Raw genomic sequence first — 24,194 nt, forward strand, 5'->3', positions numbered from 1 at the left:
TCACTGCATCCAGTATTTTATTAGTCGAGCTTCACTGTCTCCTGTGACAGCTCTTGTTTAAATGCGTACCAGTTGTTTTAAAAATCAAACACAACTTACACGGATACACTCAAATGGCCCAAGTGTAACTCGGATAGACTCAAGGTTGGTTTGTTTGTATGTACTGTTTACACGAGTGGCCAACCGTTTAAGTCATGTGTTGTGTGTGAGATGGCTTAAATTATGGAGTAAAAAAGTGTTGTCGAGTACCAGAATATCTCTATTACAAACTCAGTTTTAATTTAAGTGCACACCCTATAATCGGCTAAAGGGCATTAAATTCTCGACATTAAAAATAAAATTAAATGGTGGACATGTAGTCTGATAGGGATACCTGCATTATAAGTGACCTGTTTCAGAGGGGTACAACTCTATTGTAATCTAAGTCACAAGAACTATGAACAGAAAATAATTCAGATTTAATTTTTGAGCTAATTTAACAATTAATTTATATATGAATGCCATTTCTTATTTTTGTTTATTGGTAGTTGATACATATTTAATAGATTTATAAAATTATAATATTATACTTTCAGCATATATCAACCACAGTTTGGGGACCCAAAGTACTGTAGGTACTGCCCATTAGAGGCTGTGCTAAATAGTGAATATGATGATGCCCAGCAACCAAAGTGTCTAAAGAAATACCAAGGAAAAAACATTGCTGAAGAGATTTTACCCCAGGAGAAAGCTAGTTTAAATTATCCATTGTGTGACGAAGGAGATGTTCCTGGTAAGTCACTTTGATATAATTATAATTCTTATATAAGACCAGTGTCAAAGTGGTTAGAGTTACTGGACTGAATTTTTTCCCCTCTGTAGATTTGAACATATGATGAATTAAGCTAGCATGAACCATCCATAGAGGCAGAGCAGGCTCAAAACTGTCTCCTTACATAAACTTTTCATAATGGACAGTTTGAAGAACAGATGCTTGACAAATCCATTTAAGTAATTAAATAACTTACAAGTTAATTGTTGTTTTTAAATGAATCTTTGTTAGGTAGGTTATTTAATTACTTTTACACAGGGTGTGGACCACCACCAGAAATAAACAAGACAAAAAACCATGAGTGGGTTTGCGATCCAGGTTACAGTTTTGTTAATTACTCAGTGTATTTTAAGTGTGCACTTGTTTGTAATATTACTGAGAGGTTGGACTGGCAGTATTACTGCAATGAGTCGCTCCAGTGGGAAGTACAGCCAGCATCTGTGTGGCAAAAATGTGAAGGTATGTGAAAGTTAATTTATCATGCATATATGTTACCTGTGAAAAAAATGTTAGTATTTAGTGAATAATCATAGAGAACAGTTGTTATCTTGGGTATTAATTCAGCTTTTTGAAGAATAGTAGGTAGGGCTATCCTACACATATGGGCGCCTGCTTGTGTTTTTGGCGTAACAATCACTGCTAAAGTTTTGCGAGCAACATAATATCTCATTAACCACTAATTATATTTGTTGGCACATTTATTTGAGAGCATTATAGGAGAACAGTATCTAAGGCCCCTTCTAAGCTACTGAAGCTATTCACTTAAAACTTCATACATCACTTTCTGATCATAGCTAGAGGTCACTTTCCAAGACCCATAACATGTACATGTATGTCATGTACATTATTTGTATCTACATAGGAGTACAAAAAAGCCATAATGGCTGCAACTATTTTGTAAACATGTTGTCTTTGTAAAGAAATAATGATGGAAGGATTTTAACAGCAGCATGCCTCCAGATTCATAATTATTTAAATATATTGAAAAGTAAAATATTGTCAAGAGAACAAAGAAAGTCATTTACAGACTGCAAACAGCACTTTAAATCCATGTAATTTACCAAAAAGAGGTTAAAATATTCTGAAAGAGCCCTTAATGTGTTAGTAACATAGTAGAAATATTGTGATAAATACTGGAAAATCAGTCATTAATCACATAGAACATGTAAATTATTTCTTGAATCTTGAATCTTTTTACTTTTCTTAAACTCTTAGTTCATTTTTCTCAATTTTGATTTTGCCCTAAAATATTTTGGTTTATCTGGAGGCATGCAGCAGTAAATAAGTAACATAGGCAGCTTCTCTCTGTTTATTGATATGCTACTCAACATAACACAAAGGTCAATTTTTAAACTCTGCATGCCGGTTAATGCCCTGCAAAATTTAAAAAAAAATTGTCATGTTAAAACAATGTATTATGTATCTGAACTTCAAGTCAAGTGATTGCAGCCTCTGACAATTCAATCAGGGATTAAATGTTGGCTCATTGGTCTACAGTGGTGGGTTTATATGGTTTGTGTGTCGGTTGGGGTGTGACATGCATTCCGTGATGTGCTAGATTTTCCCTGTGCAACTGTCGGTTACAAATTTGAAAAAGTTTGTAACAAAGTAATTGTTTTGAAGTTTATGAAGAGTAAACAAAAACTGACTGAAACTTGAGTTACCATTTGAAGTTAAACACAAAAACAAATATTATTTACAAGATTTCCAATTGAAATATATACATTATCTACACAACAGGAAAATAAATATATAATGTTTTTGTGAAAGCAATGTGAAATGATAGTGTTTATGTTAAAAGATACTGAATTGGTGTCATGAATGATGTCTTTATATTGTTTGTTTTTTTTTCAGCCCCTGTAATTGAACCTGAAATCATTGAACCTGAAAGTAAGTATTAATATTGTATTAACTATATTTTGTCATGATGATGATTATTTAAAACGTATTTATTTTTTAAAAGTTCTTGCAATTTGTATTTATTAATTATTATAACACCCTAAAGCACCTACAACAGTATTATTTGCCTTAGTTTTAAAATGCCTTCTGTACACCACAACATTAATAATTCAGTATGAATTGACATATTGCTAAAAAACCCTTATATTTTAACATTTTCATACGCCTGTTTAAAAACGGGTTGTTTTACAGTTTTCCCCCTTTGGGGGAAGTCGTTCGGGCTGCAGCGTCCAATTTTTGTAAGGAGCAATTATCTCCTATACACATGGAGGAATTTTAATGAAACTTCATTGAAGTGTTCACCACTGAGAAACTGTGTCAAGAATATGAGTCAGGTCTCTAGGTCAAAGGTCAAGGTCACAATTAGAGGTCATAAAAAAACGCACAGAGCAAAACTTCTTCATGCGTAGGGGGATTTCAATATAACTGGCACAGATGTTCACCATAATGTGAGGTGGAGTGTCATAATTTAGGTCCCTGCTGCCAAGGTTAAGGTCATACATGGGGGTTAAAGTTCAGATAAAAATACAAAAATGTGTATTTAGACCATTTAGTCCTCATTTATTGAGGGATTGAAACACAAATGGTCATTATCATAACTACTCAGGTGTGAAACATGTAATTTAGGTTAATAAATGCAAGGGCAAGGTCACAAAACTTCTACATGCATAGAGGGATTTCAATATAACTTGGCACAAATGTTTATCATTGTGACGCTTATTGCGCACATAATCCAGGTCCCAACTACCAAAGTCAAGGTCTCATAGAGTGGTCAAAGTTTGTGTACAGGGACCATTTAGTCATTATTTATTGATGGATTGTAACACAAATGATAACTGTCATGACTACAAATGTGACACATGTAATTTAGGCTAATATTTTCAAGGTCAAGGTCAGTATAAATGATAAAATATCCAGGTATTTTCCGGATATTGCCCAGCACAAATCTCCTTTTTGCATATCTGCAATGCCCATATCTCTGTCAAATGCTTTTGTGACAGGCCTATTTTGTGACAATGTTGCCCTTGTTATATTTAGAGAATGGATATCTCAGATTAATAACAGACGGTTTCATATTTAATCTTTTACAATATCCTGCAAAACTTAGATTTATTTTGCCTTTAATAAGGGTCATTTGCACACCTGTGTATTATACATTCATTGTGTATCACAGTATGACCTATCTGGACATCTATTTTGCAGGGAGGAGTAAATCATTAGATTTTCTAAGTGAGAGTCTTTTTGTCCATTCCTGAGAATTACTTTTATATTATGAAACATTATATGAAATACAATGATTTTTAGATCATTTTTAGCTCGACTATTCGAAGAATATGAGAGCTATTGTAGTCACCCCGGCATCGGCGTCCACGTAGGCGTCTGCGTTGGTTAAAGTTTTTTGTAAAGTCAAATATCTCAATCATTGCTTGAGATATTCAATTGAAACTTACAATACTTATTTATAGTAACAATGTACATCAGATTGACAAGTTGAATAACTCTGCCTACAATATTGACAGAATTATGCCCCTTTTTAACTTAGAAATTTTGGTTAAAGTTTTTTTTGTAAAGTCAAATATCTCAATTATTGCTTGAGATATTCAATTGAAATTTACATTACTTTTTGATAGTAACAATGTACATCAGTTTTCAAAATTGCATAACTCTGTCTGCAATATTTGCAGAATTATTTTCCCATTTGAAACTTAGAAATTTTGGTTAAAGATTAAAGGTCTTCAAAGATATTTACTTGAAACTTTATACATGTACTTAGGGTCATAATTGGAGGGTCATAATTGTATGTCACTGACGGAGTTCCATAACTCTATCTTGCATTTAGGCTGATTCATCTCCCCTTTTCTTCTTAGTCTCTTGGTTAATGTTTACATGCAAGTTTTACATATCTCAATAACTATTAAAGATATTTATTTAAAACTTCACATATGCATTTAGGGTCATAATTGTAGGTCACTGACCAAGATCCATAATTCTTTCTTACATTAAGGCTGATTTTTCTCCCCTTTTTCAACTTAGAAATTCATGGTAAAGTTTTGCTTGTAAGCTGTTATCTCCATAACTACTGAAGGGTTTGTGCCTTTTTTGGGACAATCTTATGTATTCATAATAATAAAGCAGTGATTTACTTGATAAAACATTTTAATAACAAGCCTTTGTACCTTTTCGGTCAATATTATGTATTCATAGGTAATTAGCATTATTATGCTCAATAATGACCCTTGTGACAACTTTTGGAATAGTCGAGCCAATACTGTCCTACAACAGTTCTTGTTATTTGTCACTATATATTTGGCTTGCATTTTTATATTTTATGTAATTCGTTTCTTTTGATATTTCAGTTTATTGGTTGTCAAAATATAATATTATTTAAACATGATTTTGTATTTCACAGGTACTGATAAGCTTGTCATCATGGTAGTAGCTTTAAGTGGTGGATTGGTTGTAATAATTGCAATAGCTGTATTTTTTTCCTGCCTATATTATGAAAAAATTAAAAGAGCCAGATCTAGGGAAAATAGTATGTAGAACAATTTGTTTATTCAATTCCATTATAAGTTTTAAATTTTGAAAGCACCTGTAACAAATATTATGATGTTTATACATTGTAAAGTACAATACTGAATTCAATTTTACTAGTACACAGCTGTCAAAACTATATTGGATGATGCAATAGCCAAGTCTGATATAGATTTTGAGGTTGTGTAGGAGTCCAAAATAACCAGTATTGTTGCCAACCAATTGTTTAAAGACCTCTTTAATTCACACATACATTTTTTGACATTTTACTTCAATTTCAGTAAAAATTTGATAGAGGTTTTGGAGTCTGAAAGTGAAAATGAGCAGGGCTAGACAAATTTTTTGGGAGTAACTCGTCCTGCAGGGCGAGTAGCTCAGAATTTTTACTTGTCCTGCTGCAATATGTACTTGTCCTACAGTTCACTAAAAACCACACAGTAGATTAGATGATGCTTAAAGAGCAGGAGTTAATAAAACTGCGTTAGCCCTACCTAGCCTAGGCAGTTTTATATTGCACCCCCATCCCACTCCAAAGACCAACTGATAGATTGGACAAGAGTGTACAGAATGGATAGAAAATGGAGAAGATCACATTTATAACTACATATGATCTTTCCATTCTGGTAAACAGATATATAACTCAAATGAAAATAACCTACCTTTCAATAATGTCCATATTATGTTATACCCCCTGGCGTCCGTCTGTCTGTCTGTCCGCACTCACAGGAGAGTAATTATGTGGCTAGAGGGACAATAGGTTCTCTTTGATGTCATTCATTCCGTAATGCTTTTATGTGGCTATTTTCTTTTGCGTGGCTAAAAAGAACAATAGAGAAAACAATAGAGTAGCCACATAATTACTGTCCTGTGAGAACGTCCGTACGTACGTCTGTCCGTCCGTTAGCATTTTGGTTTCCGGAGCATAACTTAAGTTCCATTTGGCCCACAATGTTCAAACTTCATAGGATGATTGTCCATATTGGGTAGAAGACCCCTATTGATTTTGGGGTCAAAAGGTCAAAGGTCAAGGTCAGTATGACCTTAAAATTGAAAACAGTTTCCGAAGCATAACTTAAGTTCCATTCACCCACAATGTTGAAACTTCATAGGATGATTGTCCATATTGGGTAGAAGACCCCTATTGATTTTGGGTCACAAGGTCAAAGGTCAAGGTCACTATTACCTTGATACTGGAAACAGTTTCCGGAGCATAACTTAAGTTCCAATTGACCCACAATGTTCAAACTTCATAGGATGATTGTCCATAGAAGGAAGAAGACCCTATTGATTTTGGGGTCAAAAAGTCAAAGGTCAAGGTCACTATGACCTTAAAACTGAAAACAGTTTCCGGAGCATAACTTAAGTTCCATTTGACCCACAATGTTGAAACTTCATAGGGTGATTGTCCATATTGGGTAGAAGACCCCTATTGATTTCGGGGTCACAAGGTCAAAGGTCAAGGTCACTATTACCTTGATACTGGAAACAGTTTCCGGAGCATAACTTAAGTTCCATCTGGCCCACAGTGTTCAAACTTCATAGGATGATTGTCCATATTGGGTAGAAGACCCCTATTGATTTTGGGGTCAAAAGGTAAAGGGTCAAGGTCACTATATCCTTAAAACCAAAAACAGTTTCCGGAGCATAACGTAAGTTCCATTTGGCCCACAATATTCAAACTTCATAGGATGATTGTCCATATTGGGTAGAAGACCCCTATTGATTTTGGGGTCACAAGGTCAAAGGTCAAAGTCACTTTTACCTTAATACCGAAAACAGTTTCTAGAGCATAATTAAAGTTCCAATTGGCCCACATAATTCAAACTTCTTAGGATGATTGTCCATATAAGGTAGGAGACCCCAATAGATTTTGGGGTCACAAGGTCAAAGGTTAAGGTCATTATTAATAACTTAAGTATTAATCAACCTACAGCTGTAAAATTTAATAGGATGAACAGCGAATTCACATGTCTTACAAATGCTTCATCCTTACTAAAAAAAAAACACTTTCGGGCATATAATGCTCTGCCTAGCGGTGCTCTTGTTAGGGATTGAAAAACAAAAAACACAATGCTTAAAAAATATAGATTTCTAACATATTCTGACTCATTTTTCTTTTTTGAAGACACTGTTTAACTTTCTCCTCCCTGGCCAAACATTTGCCGAATATTTAAAAAATATTTTGTGAACAAATTTTTGTATATCTAAAGATATTGTTTATGTGACGTAAATTATCAAATTAAAAGGAATTATGGCAAAATGAAAATTTATATTTCCTCTAACCTGTTCACCCACTATATACCTTTAGATGGGCATAATGTCACTTTAATATACATAAACTACCGTACATACTGTTTGGTCTTAGAAGTTGAAGTAGGAATATAGAGAAATTTAGTTATATTAAGTGTACATGCATAGGAACAGCAGAAAATATAATGATTTTCACTTTAACTCCATTTTGTAGGAATTTCCCCTTTTCCATTGAACAATGTGTGTTAAAGTACTATTAGTTTTGACTTAAATAAAGATAAAAGATCCAAGCATTGTTTCCTCTATTGCATTTTGGTTATACCTTCTTTTTTTTAGTGGCGATGACGGAAATGGTAGAAATGAATGGAGTGATAGGTATGTCTTGTGTTATATTAATGTTAAAATTACAGTATCAATTTTTACCTCATTTGAGCATTATCAAATATGACCAGAAATAATTTATTGGTCACATGTTAATTCAGAATATAGGTTTACCATTAATATATGGGAAATAACTCTACTTGGTTTAGAATTAAATCACATATTTATTTAAATTTGCTCATGACATAATTACAATTGGCTCCATTTAGGGGTCAACAGAGCTAAAAATAGAAAAACCTTTAAAACATCTTCTACTACTAAATTAAATGATGGATAATCACCAAAATTTGTCTGTAGCATTTTAAGGCACATGTCTCCTTGTACAGAACTAATTGATAGATGATCACCAAATTTTGTTTGTTTTTTACACCTTTTCCCAACAGTATTTCAGTCATATAGGCGGGTAGTTTCCTAACCAAATTTTGTCTGTAGAATACTTAGGTAGTCTTTTATCAAGTTTGCTCATATTAATTTGATTAGCCCCTTTAACCCATTACCTCATATATATGCGAAACAACGCACTTTCGACTAGACCCCCCCCCCCTTTTTTAAGCCTCAAAGAGTGAAAAAATGTCCTATTTGGGCCCCAAACACATGTTTTCGTTTGAAAAATGTTGCTAAAAAAATTGAGCACTTTTTCGGTGCCGCCCCCCATCCAAAAGATACATCAGGGGGTTGCCAGAAGGGGGATGTGCCCCCTTCTGTTAGGGGGGTTTGAAGGCGGGCGGAATCCCCCTCATCGCCAAGAAAATTTTGGACTTGTGAGAGGCTAAAAATGACCCCAGGTCGATCATAATGTAATGTGTAACCGACGCTGAAAAGCCTTTGACTCTATCTCAATCCCTTGAGAAGATGCAGCACCAAAAACAGCACTAAAAAGGTTAAAAAGGCAATGGTCCAGTCAACATTTGTGCCAAGTTTGATTAGTATTGAAGTATTTTTCATAGTTTCATAGCAGTTTAAACTTGTAACAGGAGGCTTTTCAGTGAAAACGGCCATTTATCACAATATGCTCCTGGAGGAAAGGGTTAAGGGGCAGCTAAAGCTAAAAATAGAAAAACCTTTGAACATCATCATCTCATACTTAAATAATTGATTGATAATCACCAGACTTTGCCTGTAGCATTCTTAGTGGCCCTATTGTTTATTATGAAGAAAAAGAAAAAAAACAATCAGTGTTGTGGAAGTATATTACTAGAGGGGCAAGTTAAAGTTGATAATTTCACTGTTTAGAATTTAAGCCCCTTACATTGTTTCGGTGAAATACAAGCATGCACAGTACTGGGTACCAACTTGATGAAGTGACGTTGCAAATGACGGCGCATTGTATTATTATTTGGCGCGCTTTTCATTCAGTATTATGTTTAATGTCATTTTAAAATGTTACAATGCATATAATAAAAAGAAAATTTGTTTAGTTTCCTGTAAGATCGAAATATATTTTACCTTGTTGCTGCGCCACTCGTGAAATATACCTTTTGGTGCTCACTTGTTGAAATATATTCCGATCTTACACTGAACTAAAGAAATATCCTCTGTATATTTTCACGAGCCAGTAAAGCAAGTCAAAATATATTGAGTTTTATCATTTTGAGTGAAAATGTTTTCCATATTTCTTGACCAAAATAATACCTTTTTATTAATTTGCCATCAAGAAAAAACACAAAACTGTTTAGGAAAATCCTAATTATGCCCCCACTTCGAAGAAGAGGGGGTATATTGCTTTGCACTTGTCGGTCCGTCGGTCCGTAGACCAAACGGTTTCCGAGTGATAACTAAAGAACCCTTAGGCCTAGAAACTTCAAACTTGGTATGGTGATTGTTCATGACCAGTAGATGACTCCTATTGATTTTGGGGTCAAGGGGTCAAAGGTCAAGGTCACATTGACCTTGAATGCAAAAACGGTTTCCGATCAATAACTAAAGAACCCTTAGGCCTAGGAACTTCAAACTTGGTATGGTGATTGGTCATGATCAGTAGATGACCCCTATTGATTTTGGGGTCAAGGGGTCAAAGGTCAAGGTCACATTGACCTCTTAGGTAAAAACGGTTTCCGATCAATAACTAAAGAACCCTTAGGCCTAGGAACTTCAAACTTGCTATGGTGATTGGTCATGACCAGCAGATGATCCCTATTGATTTTGGGGTTAAGGGGTCAAAGGTCAAGGTCACATTGACCTTGTAGGTAAAAACGGTTTCTGATCAATAACTAAAGAACCCCTAGGCCTAGGGACTTCAAACTTGATATGGTGATTGGTCATGATCAGTAGATAACCCCTATTGATTTTGGGTCAAGGGGTCAAAGATCAAGGTCACATTGACCTTGTAGGTAAAAACGGTTTCCCATCAATAACTAAAGAACGCTTAGGCCTAGAAACTTCAAACTCGGTATGATAATTAGTCATGACCAGCAGATGACCTCTATTGATTTTGGGGTCAAGGGGTCCAAGGTCAAGGTCACATTGACCTTGTAGGTAAAAACGGTTTCTGATCAATAACTAAAGAACGCTTAGGCCTAGGAACTTCAAACTTGGTATGATGATTGGTCATGACCAGTAGATGACCCCTATTGATTTTGGGGTCAAGGGGTCAATGTCATATTGACCTTGTACTTAATGACGGTTTCTGACCAATAACTCAACAACTCAAGTTGCCTCGGTTGATATTTTTATATTAAACTAATACACATTTGAAGGTCTGATGTAATATAACAACTTGGCTGTCATTAATGAGGCCTACATGATTCATAAAATTTATGCATATATTATTTGGTAAGATTTGTAATAACTTAAATTGCTGCACACAACCTATGGGGTCACAATAATTATTACCTTGTGACTAGTCATGACCAGTAGATACTAGATAACCCTTATTAATTGTTTGTTCACTGGGTCAGAAGTCATGCATAATAACCTGATCACATGACTAATTGGCTGCCGATAGGGGGCATACATGTTTTACAAACATATCTTGTTAAATTCTAATTTAACGGGATGCAGTAATTGCTTATTTGTCAGCAGAAAATATAATGATTTTCGTTTGAACTCCATTTTTGAGGAATTTCCCCAATTTCATTTAAACCACTCATCTATTGCTGTATACTTATTATAGTTTAAAAACAAATTTGAGTCATCTACGTGTGTTTAAGTACTGGTAGCTTTTACTCAAGCAAAAATCCAAACATTGTTTCTTATATAGTATTTTGTTGTTTTTTATTTGCAGTCGGGTTAAATAATGCAAGACTTGATATCAATGAAGGGAATGAAGAGACAGGTAAGTCTTCTGTTATATAAATTATAAAATTACGAGTCCCATCTTAACCTCATGATATATTTGCCTGAATATTAAATATGACCAAAAATAATTTTAGTGACATTTTGGTTCACCACAGAGGACTAATTAGGTTTGCCATCAATAACTTTACTTGGTTTAGACTGAAATCACATTTTTATGAAAATCCACGTTATTGGGCAATATTCTGTATATCAGGATATGCTATCACTATAGTGCAGTTATGGGTTAGCTGGCATTAAATTATGTACTAAGTAGTTAACACTTTACTGCATATTAAATTGATGATGTATAAGTCAATTGTTTTCACTATAATATCATGAAAGATCATTGGGGTCAAAGACACTAAAGATAAATAAATAATGTTAACGACTAATTTGTCATAAAGTTATAAGTAAACTTGTGCATATATACTTGTAATTATCCAGATGAGCAGTAAAAGGGCCATAATCTCCTCTTTAAAAAAAAAAACAAGAAAATAAAACAAACAATAATATTTAGGAAAATTCAGTGATGAGGATAGGGTTATTGTCCCTCCGCCTCTCCGAAGAAAAAAGTGGGATATAGAAAAAGGTAGGGCTGTGCATTGCCATTTTTTTCTGTCACGATACATATCACGATATTTGTTTTTCAAAACGTTGCGATTCACGATATGTATTGCATACTTTGAAGAAATGCGATGCATATTGCGATTCTTATGTTGCGATGCGATACGTATCACGATACTGACTTTTAGACTTAGTATATAAAAAATTGGCCATTTGTTTACAGCATAATTACGAATATAATATAAAACTATTACAATAACAAAAAAATAAACTCTTTAACTTGTTGTTATAACTTGGTTTCCGATTTTGATCTTTTAACAATTTACTTTTCTGATTACTTGAGGATTAAAGGTATTTTTAATTAAACCATAACAGCAAATGGATATCTACTAGCTATTCTATAATTATGGCAGTTTAACAATTTCAGTCTTACAATGCACCACTAAAGATTTTTCCTGTGAAAAAAATAGTAACAAGTGATCTACAATTAGGTCAACAACTGTGAAAATAACAGTTTATAAGTTTCAGTCTCAGTTTTCTCAAAAGATTTGTGCTCAACCCCAGAGTAATTTATTTTGATTTTGCAAACACTCCACGTCCATTCCACATTATACAACACTGTCTCATGGTTCCCCAAAAACTACAATTTTCCCAAAACTCGTGACTTATATGACCAGGGAGGATTGACTGTAATTTCCCCGTCTACATATTTTGCAGTCTTCATGTTTTCTTGTTGTTTTTTACGGGAAAATGATGTCAACGGAAATGAAAGTATAAATACGTGACGAATATCATATGGGGATGTTGTCATCATCACTATTTTAATCCGACATTTAAGTGCTACAAAATAAAATTCATGTTTGTAGGTTATTTTTCTTGAAATCGCACAGATCTCTAATTATGTTTTTATTATAAACAAGTTCAAAGAACACCAGCCCATTTACATGCAATTGATAAAACTTGGTTAGTAACCGTTAAATGAGTGCGGACATGGGGAAGCGAGATGACAACGATGGTATGATAATAGTCGCGCTTGTTTATTGTTTTCATCTGAGCTATTTTTCTTTCTTCAGTCTGTCAAAAATACGTTTGTCCTTATATTCCTGGAAGATATTGTTAGTGTATTGCGATACCTTCCCGCTGTATCGATACATCGCGAGGTGAAATATGTATTGCATCGCAATATATTGGAATTTGGAATTTCATTACAATGCATACATCGGGGACAAGACAGATCGCGATGAATCGATGCATCGATGAATCGTTACACCTCTAGAAAAAGGCTCTGTCCCTAAGTCTGTCTGTCCGCACCACTGAACAGGGATAGAGGGCCATCTAACTGTAAACAGAACAAAAGAGATCAATAGTGTTCATTGCATAACAATAGAGTAAGGGGCCATATGCCCTCTATTAAACAATAGAAAATAACAAAAGAAATGGCCCTTTATTCCATTTTGGCCGGATGTCCGTCCGTCTGTGTCTGTGCAAACATTTGATATTTATGAGCTTCATTCTGTAGTTAAATAAGAACAAAAACTCATAAGATTCAAATTTAGAGCTATTTTTTTTGTTTTTATGAGCTAAATTCAGATCAAAGGAATAGTCACATAAGTACCATTTTGTGAGTACGTCTGTCCGTCTGTCACATTTTCGTGTCCGGTCCATAACTTTGTTATTTATCAAAGGAATCTAAAATAACTTGGCACAAATGTTTGTTATAATGAGACGATGTGTCATGCACAACAACCAGACCCCTACCTCCAGGGTCAAGGTCGCACTTGCTCATTCATGGTCAACATTGTCTATTTGAGGGTGTATGTCGTGTCCGGTCCATAACTTTCTTATCTTTGATGGGATTTTGTAAATACTTGACACAATTGTTCACAATAATAATGAGACTATGTGTCATGCGCAAAAACCAGTCACCTACTTCCAAGGTCAAGGTCACACTTGGAGGTCAAAGATTAACATAGTCTGTTACAAGGTATATTTTGTGTCCGGTCCATAACTTTTTCAAAGATCAAAGGATTTTGTTAATACTTGCCACAAATAGTCACTATAATAAGATGAGGTGTCATGTGCAACACCTGCATTCTTACCTCCAAGTTCAAGGTCAGACTTAGAGGTCAAAAGTTAACATAGTCTGTTTTAGGGTATATTTTGTGTCCGATGTAGAACTTCTTCGGGAATTTGAATCTAAACACAAATAGTCATAGTAATTAGACGATATGTCAAGTACAACACCTGCACCCCTACCTCCAATGTCAAGGTCACTCTTAGAGGTCAAAGGTTAACAGAGTCTGTTATATTGTATATTTTGTGACCCGTCTATAACTTCTTCTAAGATCATGGGCTTTTGAAAATACTTGGCACAAATAGTCAAAATGATAAGATGATCTGTCATGAGTAACACATGTGTCCCTACCCTCAAGGTCAGGGCCACACGTAGAGGTCAAAGATTTTCATAGTCTGTTATAGGGTATATGTTGTGTCCAGTCCATCACTTTTTCGTAGATCAAGGGATTTTAAAAATACAATAATAAGACGATATATCAGGCGCAAAGCATGGGTGTTTACCTCTAAGGTCAAAGATTAACATAGTCTGTTATAGGGTATATTTTGTGTCCAGTCCATCACTTTTTCGTAGATCAAGGGATTTTAAAAATACAATAATAAGACGATATATCAGGCGCAAAGCATGGGTGTTTACCTCTAAGGTCAAAGATTAACATAGTCTGTTATAGGGTATATGTTGTGTCCAGTCCATCACTTTTTCTTAGATCAAGGGATTTTAAAAATACAATAATAAGACGATATATCAGGCGCAAAGCATGGGTGTTTACCTCTAAGGTCAAAGATCAACATAGTCTGTTATAGGGTATATTTTGTCTCCAATCTGTTATAGGGTATATTTTGTGTCCGATCTATAACTTCTTTATAGTTCAAGGGATTTTAAAAATACTTGGCACAAATAGTTACAATAATAAGACAAAATGTCATGCACAACACCTTCACCCCTACCTTCAAGGTCAAGGTCACACTTAAAGGTCAAAGCTTAACATGATAGATTTTTCAATTCCATTTACATTTTTATTCTTTAATAAATTTATTGTTGCATTTACAGATCTAGCATTGATCATAATTTTGGACTGATAGTCCTGAGATTCATACCTCAATCTTTTGAAATAGCACAATTTTTTGGCTTCATATGAAACTTTCCCGAGTTGGGGGACATTGAAATTCTTGTTATAACTAGACTTAATGTTTTGATTATTTTCATGTTTTGCAAGTTCAAATATAAACAATACACAACAACACTCAGGGTTTTTGGTGTTTGAAAGACTCTATCTTAAAGAAATGTAATGCATGATCATATTTGAAGTATTACTTTGTGCTGAACTGAAAGCTGTGTTAGATAAAGATAAGTTTGTAAAATTTAATGCTTAGCCTGCTGACATCAACTGTATCTACCTATATCTATGTTACCAGTGCAGACCAAGATCAGCTGTTACATCTGTATAGTCGGATCATGGTCTGCACTGTTTGCTATACAGTCTGTATATATTTTTAAAATATTCCTAAAACTGAATGAAAGATCTTGTTCAGATTGAATAATAGACAGGTCTTAATTTTCATATTTAGCATATGGTAAGAGTTAATTAATGGTGCATCTCAGCAGTATTTTCCCTATTTTTCTATCTTTAGTAGTAATACATTCATTTTTTAGCTGATCCTTTTACACCAGAAAGTGATTTGGAAGGTGGCAGTCAGTCAGGTAATAGATCTCCTAGTAGAGCTGAAAGTTTATCTGGTTCTACAAGAAGCTCAGACACTGAAGATGATGAGGGCAGTACAGATGATGAAAACACCAAATTAATAATGCCACATCCTTCAGGTAATATTGAAAACTATTGATTCACAGCAGATCTTGTAGCCCCCCTTTGCCACCCCCACACCCCTGCAAAACACTGAGGAGGTATATTTCTTAACTGTTAAATTCCCTTTTTTTGAGAAATAAAAAGATCAGCACTAAAATAAATGTATACTTGAAGCATATTTAAATTTACCACAAGATACTTCTGACAAATTTGTCTTAGAAGTTTAAAGTGTGTGTCCTTTATAAAAATTGGGTCAGTCAGTGTTTAACCTACATACCTCCAAATCAGCAAAATATTGCTAGAAAATTAGACTTTTGAAAAATATACAAAGAGTTTTAAAAAAGTAAAAAAGATTCTATATTTAAATAATGATTTACATGTTTTGTGCAATTACTGAATGTCAGATTTTGAAGTATTCATCACCATATTTCTACTGCGTGACTATAGTAGTAAGAACTATTTTTGCATATTTAAACATCTTTTTGGTAAGTTATGTGGATTGAAAGTGCGATTTTCAATGTATAAAAATAAGTTTCTTTTGTTCCCTTCAGACTTCCCAAATACTTCGGTCCGACGGACATGTCCGATAAATTTTGATCAGGTCCGACAATTTTTTATTCCGGATCGGTCCGATTGTCCGGTTTTTATCCAAGCCACATGTATACAAAATGGCGTCGCTAAAGGTGCCAAACCTGGGAAAAACAAAATCTACGTCAGAAGAGTGCGCAGAACAGCAATAAAAGGATGAAAAGTCTTTAAGAATAGACCTGAGACAAAATTTAATGAAAAATGGAAGCAGAACCATGAATCATGGAGGAGATGAAAATGTTCCGATTTTGATGGCGGAAAAAAAAGTGTCTTAGAAATACAAACTCAAGTTTCTCTTTGATTTTGATCAATTTTAGTTGGTCCGACAGATTATGTTTCGGTCCGACAGATTTTCATGGTTTGTCAGACCGAATGTCTGACAATTTTTAGCTCACCTGTCACAAAGTGACAGGGTGAGCTTTTGTGATCGCTTTTCGTCCGGCGTCCAGCCGTCGTCCGTCCGTCGTCCGTCCGTAAACTTTTACTTTAAATGACATCTCCTCATAAACCACTAAGCCAATTTCATCCAAACTTCACAGGAATGTTCCTTTGGTGGTCACCTTTAAAAATTGTTCAAAGAATTTAATTCCATGCAGAAGTCTGGTTGCCATGGCAACCGAAAGAAAAAACTTTAAATATCTTCTTTTAAAAAACCATAAGAGCTAGAGCTTAGATATTTGGCATGAAACATCTTCTAGTGAGTGTCTACCAAGTTTGTTCAAATAAAAGCCCTGGGGTCAAAATTGGCCCTGCCCCGGGGGGTCATTGATTTTCCCTATATGCATATAGTAAAAACTTTAAATATCTTCTTTTAAAGAACCCAAAGAGCTAGAGCTAAGATATTTAGCATGAAACATGTTCTCATGGGTGTCTACCAAGTTTGTTCAAATAAAAGCCCTGGGGTCAAAATTGGCCCTGCCCCAGGGGGTCATTGATTTTCCCTATATGCATATAGTAAAAACTTAAAAAATCTTCTTTTAAAGAACTCAAAGAGCTATGGCTAAGATATTGAGCATCAAACATGTTCTAATAGGTGTCTACCAAGTTTGTTCAAATGAAAGCCCTGGGGTCAAAATTGGCCCTGCCCCAGGGGGTCATTGATTTTCCCTATATGCATATAGTAAAAACTTAGAAAATCTTCTTTTAAAGAACCAAAAGAGTTAGAGCTAAGATATTTAGCATGAAACATGTTCTAATAAGTGTCTACCAAGTTTGTTCAAATAAAAGCCCTGGGGTCAAAATTGGCCCCGCCCCGTGGGTCATTGATTTTCCTTATATGTGTATAGCAAAAACTTAAAAAATCTTCTTTGAAAAAACCCAAATAGCTAGAGTTAAGATATTAAGCATGAAACATCTTTTAGTGTGTGTCTACAAAGTTTGTTCAAATAAAAGACCTCGGGTCAAAATTGGCCCTGCCCCGGGGGTCATTGATTTTCTTTATATGTGTATAGCAAAAACTTAAAATCTTCTTTGAAAAAACCCTAGAGTTTAGATATTAAGCATGAAACATCTTCTAGTAAGTGTCTACAAAGTTTGTTCAAATAAAAGCCCTGGGGTCAAAACTGGCCCGGCCCAGGAGTGTCATTGTTTTTAACTATATGTGTATAGTAAAAACTTTTAAAAAAATCTTCTTTTAAAAAGCCCAATGAGCTAGAGCTTAGATGTTTAGCATGAAACATCTTCTTATGGGTGTCTACCAAGTTTGTGCAAATAAAAGCCCTTGGGTTAAATTGGCCCTGCAGCGTTGGGGGGGGGATGGGGGTTGGGGGGCCTATATACAGGTGAGCGACCTCAGGGCCATCATGGCGCTCTTGTTTTTCAACTTTCGGGAAGTCTGTCCCTTTACAATATTTTAACTTTTGAATAAATTTTTAAAATTTTCATGAAAATTAGCATGGATCTGGAGGCATATTGCTTTAGATTCTGTTGTTATTGTTGTTTTCAGTCAAACCTACTGTGAGCATTATACAATTTGAGGGTGGAGAAAGAAAGAAGAGCATACCTTGGCAAGGAGACATATACTCAATAGAACGAGGTTTGCTTAAACAGTGTTATTTGTACGAAAATATGAAAAATTTTAGTAAACCAATGAAAATTAGTGAAACAAATGTATCATTGACTTTTTAATGCCCCTTGGATTCAGGAGATATTTGTTGTTGTATCATGTACACACTGCTTCCGAGAAAGATGCAGTTCATAATACATGAACATGGTGAATGTTACTAAGAAACAATGGAAATTTTTCAAGGGAATCTTTGAAATAAGCACCTTCTGGTATAATAAATAGGGAGTCAAGATTACAATGGAGGATTTTCTTGATATTGTCAATGTATAGCAACACAAAACTTAACATATTGTCACAGAAATGGTTATGCCAGAAATGGTTATCAAACATTTATGTTTTGCAGAGAATAAGAGATTAATACACAGCAGAGTAGGGTCGGAAGGTGATAATCAGCCCACAAAATGAATAATGGCCCGAGGGCTTCAGCCCGAGGCCATTATTCATTTCAGGGACGATTATCACCTAATGGCACAACTATGATGTGTATTAATGTATTTAATACAATTGGTAGATCTAATAGTAGCATTTTTATTATGCCCCCGCCATGTAATGGCCGGGGCATATAGTGTTACCCTGTTCCGTCATTCTGTCCTTCCGTCATTCTGTCATTCCTTCATCATCAGTTTCCGTTCATTATCTTAGTAACGGTTGCACACATTCAACTCAAATTTGACATATGGATCTGTCATGAGAAAATACAGGTCAAGTTCGAATTTGGTCATGGTTGGATGATTTTTGGCAGAGTTATGCCCCTTTTACTTTAAAATAATATGAAATTTTCAGTTTCCGTTCATTATCTCCCCAATGGTACAACACATTCAACTCAAAATTTACATATGGATATGTCATGAGAAAATACAGGTCAAGTGCGAATTTTGTTATGATTCGATGATTTTTGGCAGAGTTATGCCCCTTTTACTTTGAAAATAATATGAAATTTTCAGTTTCCGTTCATTATCTCCCCAAAGGTACAACACATTCAACTCAAATTTGACATATGGATATGTTTTTGGAATGCCTAGGCCAAGTTCGAATTTGGTCATGGTTCAATGATTTTTGGCAGAGTGATGCCCCTTTCACTTTGAAAATAATATGAAATTTACAGTTTCTGTTCATTATCTACCCAACAACTCAATGGATATGTCAAAGGAATGGGCAGGTCAAGTTGGAATTTGGTCATGGTTCGATGATTTTTTTGGCAGAGTTATGTCCCTTTCACTTTGAAAATAATATAGATACATCTTAGGAATAAGCAGTTTAAGTTTGAATTTGGTCGTGGTTCAATGATTTTGGACAAACTTATCTTTCTTGAATACTGGAAAAATTTTGAACTTTCAGTTTCAGCACTGAAATGTATGTAGCAATTATTTTGGCTACAAATATGAAATATGCTATTTTCAAAAGGTTAAGACTGAATAATTTCAGTGCCTTGAACATTGTATGAAAATAGTTTGTGTTAACATTGAAAAGTTTTAAGGGCTTTGAACTTAAAATGAAAAAAAATAATTTGTGCAAACAAATGTATTATAACATCTGAAATTTTGGCTGCATGCGGGGGCATCCGTGGCATGATGACACATTTCTAGTTTTATAAAACAAATACTTGGATATTTCTTTCCTTCAAATTCATGTCTGTACTTCTACTGTACAGTTACTTCTGGTGGGATTTCAATCAAACTTTACAGGAGTGATCAGTACCATCCCTTGTTGCGCACAATACCGGCACGTTTCCCTAGGCTGCACAAAATGGCCATCAGAGCTATGAATAGAAAAATCTTGTCCGGCTTTCACAGGTCAAGCTACAGGTGGGATTTCCATGAAATTTCAACATGAGTGACCATACGCAGTTTTGGGAGACATACGTTTTTGTGACAAAAACCCTTCTAGTTTATTTTAGTTTGAATGTGCAGAAAACTTAGAGCTTTTATGTTTTGTTAATGGTAGTCTTATACTTTCAGGATCAGATTTTCAAATTATACCAAACTCTACTGGAGGTTATGAAGTTACAAAGTTTAGGATAGAAAGAAAAGGGAATAGTGCTATTGGATGGGAGGAATATATCCACATGTACAATGTAAAAAATGCCTCTGATATGGATGCAGGACTTTACATGTGGTATATTACGCTTAGCAACAAGATTGAATATTGTGGAAGCTTTGAAATTAGCATAGCTTTGCCAGGTATGATGTTGTTTATAATTAGTGTTCAATTATCACATTTTTGTGTCGCCTCTACAGAGTAGACATATAGGGATCACTTCTCCATCGTCTGTCTGTCTGTCTGTCTGTCTGTCTGTCTGTCTGTCTGTCCGTACAAACATATACATACTTAGGGGGCTATGGGAACAATAGGTAACAGTAAATTTCCTTGGATACTTGTTCATTCAGAAAGCTCTTATTTGGCAACTTCTTCTCTTACATGTCTAAAAGAACAAAAGAGAGAGAACAAAAGAGTAGCCACTTAAATACCAAACTTTGAGCACGTCTGTCTGTCCGTCACACAAAACTGGTCCGGATTACTCCACAAAAATATACTACATGTAGTGTAATTTCATCCAAACTTTACAAGAATTATCAGTACCAAGTCTAGCTATGCACATCATTGGCATTTTTCTGTTCAATAATTTTTGTCAGAGTAATGGCCGCTTGAAAAACTTTTGGCCGAGTTATAGCTCTTTAATAGAAATATCTTTTGTCCTTTTAATGATTTTTAGCTCGACTATACGAAGTATGCACGGTAAATGTTATTTAAATTTTGCAAACAGGTGACCTTGAAGACATATAACTGTCTTATGCTGTCAATTTTACAGTTCCTTATAGTGCCCATTACCTATGGTCTACCTTAAGCAATGAGGGTACTGTTAAACTTCCTTTTCTCAAACTCAGATGGCTAGAATACCTCTCTTTGCTTGAGCTTATCATCCAGTCCCAAGCAAAATTCCTATAAAATATATATTTTGTTTACCTCGGATCTCTTTAACATGATCTCTGGTTCCTTCGGCAGAAAAAAAGTTGGCGGGTGACATGTCTGAATTAGTGACAGTGAGTCAGTGTCACATGTTTATGTAATTGTTATTCAGTTCGACAAAGTTGAATTTTTTTTATTATTAATAAAAGTTATAAATCTATTTTGCAATTGAAACAATGAAAGTATTAAATTTATTCTCCAGGTCAAATGATAAGTTTCTGATTCAACAAAAAAGTTACATAATTTTTTTTTATTAATTGCAGCAATTCGACCTAATACAATAGGGAAGGAGGCTAGCAACAAGGATACCAGTAGTTTGAAAACAGTAAATCCAGTTTATAATCAACCCCAGCAACCATCGAGTACTTCTCACTTGAAGTTTGACTCTATCCTCAACAATCCTAATGACCAGGATGTTATAGAGGATAATGAATTGTTGCCACAAGGAAATTTAGTAAGAGGAGAAGTTGTAAAAGAAACAAGAGGTGATGCTGACCCTTTCAGACATGCAGCTGATTTGAGCTCTGAAATGTTCAGAGATCAGTCACACCGTAACACAATAGATTCTGGCGTACAATCTTCTAATGGGCATCGCAGTAGTAGATCAAGTAATATAGCATCTGATAGGGCCGTTAGTCAACGCAACAACTCAAATGAAAATACTAGAGATGGTGATTTAAGGTACAGCACCAGTGGTTATCAGACGCAGACTAGCGCCAGTTTGGCTAGAGAACAATTTAGAGCTATTTTTGATGATGCTCCTCAATTAAGTATTGGATCATTAAATAAAAAGTCAAGAGAACTATCAACAGGTCTTGATATACAGGCTTTGCAGAAAAGAGGATATCTGAATCCTTCTGAAGATAGAAATGAAGATACTGGAGCCAGGGGAGGTGAATATACTAGTACCAGGGCAGGTGAATATACACGTGCCAGGGCAAATCAAGATACTGGTGCCATGGCAGATGAATATGCTGGAGCCAGGGCAGGTGAATATACACGTGTCAGGGCAGATGAAGATACTGGTGCCAGGGCACGTGAATATACTGGTGCCAGGGCAGATCAACATAATGGTGCCATGATAAGACCTGATCCAGCAGGAAGTGTTTCAGCTATGAACCACAGTGAAGGAAGTGGTTCTATACAGGAGACTTTTAGAAAACAGTTATATGTACCCGATAGTAAGTAGCTAACACATTTATATTAAGTAATTCAGAAAGTAAGATTTTTTGTATTTTTCAGAAGAGTTATTCATAGCTGGTCTTCTACAAATGTTATTTAACAGGTTTCAGTTTGATACATAAGTAGGTCACAGGAGCTAAAAATAGACTTACAAAAAATGAAGACTTTAAAAAAATCATATTTGAATCTACAAAGACTGAAGTTAAGATATTTGGCATGTAGCATCACATTTCTTAAACTACATTTGAGCTGCGCCATGACAAAACCAACATAATGCGTTTGCGACCAGCATGGATGCGCAGGCTGATCAGGATTCATGCTGTTCGCCTACAAACCCTATTACAAGTAGAGAAACTGATAGCGATCAGCATGGATCCTGATCAGACTGCGCCGTTGTGCAGGCTGGTCTGGATCCATGCTGGTCTCAAACGCATTATGTTGGTTTCGTCATTACACAGCTGAAAATGTTTATGCTTCTCTGTTTTGAAGAAAGAGTCAAATTATCATGATCGTTGCGGCTAGTTTGATATTTTATAAATAATTTGTTTACAATTCTGGTAGCCAGTTGTTTAAATAGAATTGGGTTCTATTTTTAGCAGGTACTCAGCAGGAGGCTATTGTGGACCATCATCATGACACTGCTGCTGATGATGATGATATTGGTGATGCTATTGCTGATGATATTGCTCTTGATAATGGTGATGATGATGTGGACAGTATATCAGAAAGGCTCAATAGCGTTGCATTACAAAGTAAGCTTTACCTCATTTATTCTCTGAAGTGTTTTGACAGATATGCTTACGAAAACAGCCAATCTAGCCAAGAATCAAAGTGGAGATTTTAATCAACCGGCTGAAAATACAACCGACTTTAACAGAATTTCAACCAATGATACGGATCATCAGTCTGTAAATAATGAAACCCATGAAATATATCAACTTTCTTAAGCTTTTTTTTTCATTTAGTTTATACTTTTGAATTGATATGCTTACATTACATGATATAAACATAGTGTTACTTTTAAAAGACTCAGCTGAGTTTTTTTGACATGACAGGACTGGAAATACTATTTGAGATTACTGTTCTATTTTAAGTAGGTCTAGATCAATAACCTCTGAAAACAATTCAGATCATTGGCTCACTCTATTTTTCCAGAATAATTATTCTAATGGAAAAATGATGTAAAAAGACACAAAAATATGATTTTCAGTTTGTTTATGAATATACTGTAAATCACTTTATATTCGCGTGATTTTTATTTCGCGAAAACCTTACCCCCGGATTATTTCGCGTATTCATGAATTCGCGATGGCAGGGTCAAAAATTTATATTCGCGATTATTTGAATTCTATTACCGCAATATAACAGGGCAGGTTGATGTTTATTCATATACTTTGTCGCTCTCATGCAATGTAAAATAATGTAAATGGTGTTAATAAGAGACGATTTTTATTTATTTATCTCATATACAAAATGTACCTACATACATGTAATTGATTAATTATGAACGTTTTTTTCTAATTTGTCAAATTTGTTTTTGTTTGCAAATACCGTGCTTGATAAATCGTTAAATGTTTGTAAGAAGGTGTTATATACTTGTTTATAATACTGAATCTACCGTATGAAAATCATCCGTTGATCACTGTTTTACCGTAAATCTATTGTTATCAAAACAATAAGTGTTCACATTTGTCTGTAAAGTGCAAAATTTGTGGATATTGTCTCTTTTTGTGTTTAA

General features: G+C 34.8%; 1 protein-coding gene across 6 annotated transcripts in view; it reads left to right on the forward strand.

The window, feature by feature from the left end:
- The window catches only part of LOC132719591 (uncharacterized), a 37,082-nt gene that overhangs the window by 8,816 nt on the left and 4,072 nt on the right, over window positions 1-24,194 (forward strand). For all 6 annotated transcript variants that reach the window (XM_060703377.1, XM_060703376.1, XM_060703378.1 and 3 more), the window contains exons 3-13: window positions 576-772; window positions 1,070-1,270; window positions 2,666-2,701; window positions 5,181-5,306; window positions 7,892-7,930; window positions 11,160-11,210; window positions 15,504-15,671; window positions 18,188-18,277; window positions 20,266-20,487; window positions 21,538-22,455; window positions 23,053-23,208. In XM_060703377.1, the coding sequence (XP_060559360.1) occupies window positions 576-772; window positions 1,070-1,270; window positions 2,666-2,701; window positions 5,181-5,306; window positions 7,892-7,930; window positions 11,160-11,210; window positions 15,504-15,671; window positions 18,188-18,277; window positions 20,266-20,487; window positions 21,538-22,455; window positions 23,053-23,208 (2,204 nt within the window). The remainder of the gene's footprint in view (window positions 1-575; window positions 773-1,069; window positions 1,271-2,665; window positions 2,702-5,180; window positions 5,307-7,891; window positions 7,931-11,159; window positions 11,211-15,503; window positions 15,672-18,187; window positions 18,278-20,265; window positions 20,488-21,537; window positions 22,456-23,052; window positions 23,209-24,194) is intronic.

The sequence above is a fragment of the Ruditapes philippinarum genome, unplaced genomic scaffold (assembly GCF_026571515.1).
Source record: "Ruditapes philippinarum isolate M1 unplaced genomic scaffold, ASM2657151v2 ctg10126_1_1_1_1, whole genome shotgun sequence".
NCBI classification, from domain to species: domain Eukaryota; kingdom Metazoa; phylum Mollusca; class Bivalvia; order Venerida; family Veneridae; genus Ruditapes; species Ruditapes philippinarum.